The 1,926-nt window shown below is 59.4% G+C and overlaps 1 protein-coding gene across 1 annotated transcript in view; it reads left to right on the top strand.

Moving 5' to 3' along the window:
* Positions 1-1,926, top strand: part of KCNH2 (potassium voltage-gated channel subfamily H member 2) — a 28,495-nt gene that overhangs the window by 14,933 nt on the left and 11,636 nt on the right. The window contains exon 3 of the mRNA XM_011377572.2: positions 985-1,149. Within this exon, the coding sequence (XP_011375874.2) occupies positions 985-1,149 (165 nt within the window). The remainder of the gene's footprint in view (positions 1-984; positions 1,150-1,926) is intronic.

Genomic DNA, 1,926 nt, shown 5'->3' with positions numbered 1-1,926 from the left:
GGGTCTCCTGGAAATCAGCAGGAAGGAGCGTGAGGGGCCACGCGCTGAACGGGGAGCAGAGGTGGTCGGGGCGCAATTGGCCTGGCGGACCGGCCTCACCTGGGACAGGGGCTCTGGTGGCCAGACAGACAGACAGACAGAGTGGGAGATAAAGACAAGGAGAGACAGAGATCAAAGATCTAGAAGCTTCTTGAGTGTCTGGCGAAGGATCACTTCTTTCTTTCTAATGTGTCCTGGACCAGTATCTTTGTGAAACGCAGAGTCACGTGCTTGGGAGTCGTGGCGATGCCACACTGCTGTAAAGGTTCTGAAACGTCCGCTCTCGACTTCCGCACGTAGCTCGCTGTGGCCTGACCGCGGCTGGGGCCGACGGCAGAGGGAGCAGGGACGCGGCCAGGGAGGAGCGGCCAGCCCGCGCGTGGCGTTCAGTGCATGCCCTGTGTGCATTTCCCTATGGGCTTTGCATGTGTTGACTTATTCGATCATTACGACTCACGGGAAAGGAACTATTATCGTTCTTGTTTTGTAGAGGAGGGAAATGAGGCACAGGGAGGTTAAGTCGTTTAAGAATAATGCGTAAATGGGATCTGAAGCCAGAGGCCCTGGGCCTGATGTCTGCAGGCTTAACCACCATGCCGCACTGCCTTACAGGAGGGGAAGCAGGGTAAATCGAGAGGCTAGGGAAAATGAGATGACGAGGTGCAGGGTTGAAGGAGCATCAGCCAGCGTGAGGGAAATGTGCACGGGGGAGAGGGTTTGAGGAACAAGACAAGTGGAGAGACAGGGAAGGCTCGCCAGCAGCAAGCCGGAGCGGGCAGATGGAGGGTGGAGGCTGTCTGGCGGGCACACGGTGGGAGGAGGCGGAGGGGAGGAAGCTGTGTGTAGGGCCCTGGGGGGAAGCCGAAGGGGACAGGCCCTTTCAGGTTTCTGCTGTGCCCACCGAGAGGCCTTGGTGCCACAGTGGCCGTGTCCCCCGCTCCGCAGGGAGCTGCTTCCTGTGCCTGGTGGACGTGGTGCCCGTGAAGAACGAGGATGGGGCGGTCATCATGTTTATCCTCAACTTCGAGGTCGTGATGGAGAAGGACATGGTGGGGCCCTCGGCCCTCGACACCAATCACCGCGGCCCCCCCACCGGCTGGCTGGCCCCAGGTAAGTGCAGCCAGGCCCTCAGGGTGGTGTCGGAACGCCGGGCCCCCCGCCCCTGGAGCCATGAGGGTAATTGCCCTGCAGGAAGGTATGTGTGATTGGGGTCCCTTCAGAGGTTGGGGAGAGAACACCGAGGATGTGGCCCAGCCTTGTCCCCACTCAGGGTAGTGACAGGTTGAGCCCAAGTTCACAGGTCCTTGGGGCAGGATCACACCCGGTGTCCTAACTTCACCTGCTTGGGTTCTCACCACAGCATCCCCTGGGAGTTGTCCTCTCCCTAGCCCCAGGGCTGGGGGTTCACCCTTCCCAAGTGGTCTGGGAGCTGCTCTCTCTGCCTCTCAGGGGCTCAACTGTCTCTCTGTGAAAGTTCGCTCCTGGTTCTTATCCCTGGACTGGCCAGCTCCCCACTGCGGCCTGGGATTGCTGAGGGGAAAGCTCCCTGTGGCTGGAGACGTGGCGGCCTCACCTCATCTCCCCGTGACCCAAAGGCTCAGACACCCCCATTCCCCCATGATGGCTTCTGGTTTAATTTTAATTTGTCCCTCTGAGTCATGCCAAAAGTTTCCACTTTGTGGTTTCTCAAGCTCTAAAGTGGCAGCGTTAATGCTGGCCCTACCTGCTGTACGGGGCCATCTGCAAGGTGGCAGGGTATGGCAGGAGGGCCAGCATCACGCCCCCATGCGGAGGAGGCCCCACGTGTACTGCGCGGCCTCCAGCAGGTCACACGACTCACTCATGCCCACATTTCCTCATGTCTGCGAGTGGAATAATAATAAAACC

Source organism: Pteropus vampyrus, unplaced genomic scaffold (assembly GCF_000151845.1).
Source record: "Pteropus vampyrus isolate Shadow unplaced genomic scaffold, Pvam_2.0 Scaffold316, whole genome shotgun sequence".
In the NCBI taxonomy this organism is placed as follows: Eukaryota; Metazoa; Chordata; class Mammalia; order Chiroptera; family Pteropodidae; genus Pteropus; species Pteropus vampyrus.
This window is presented reverse-complemented; position numbering and strand designations above follow the sequence as displayed.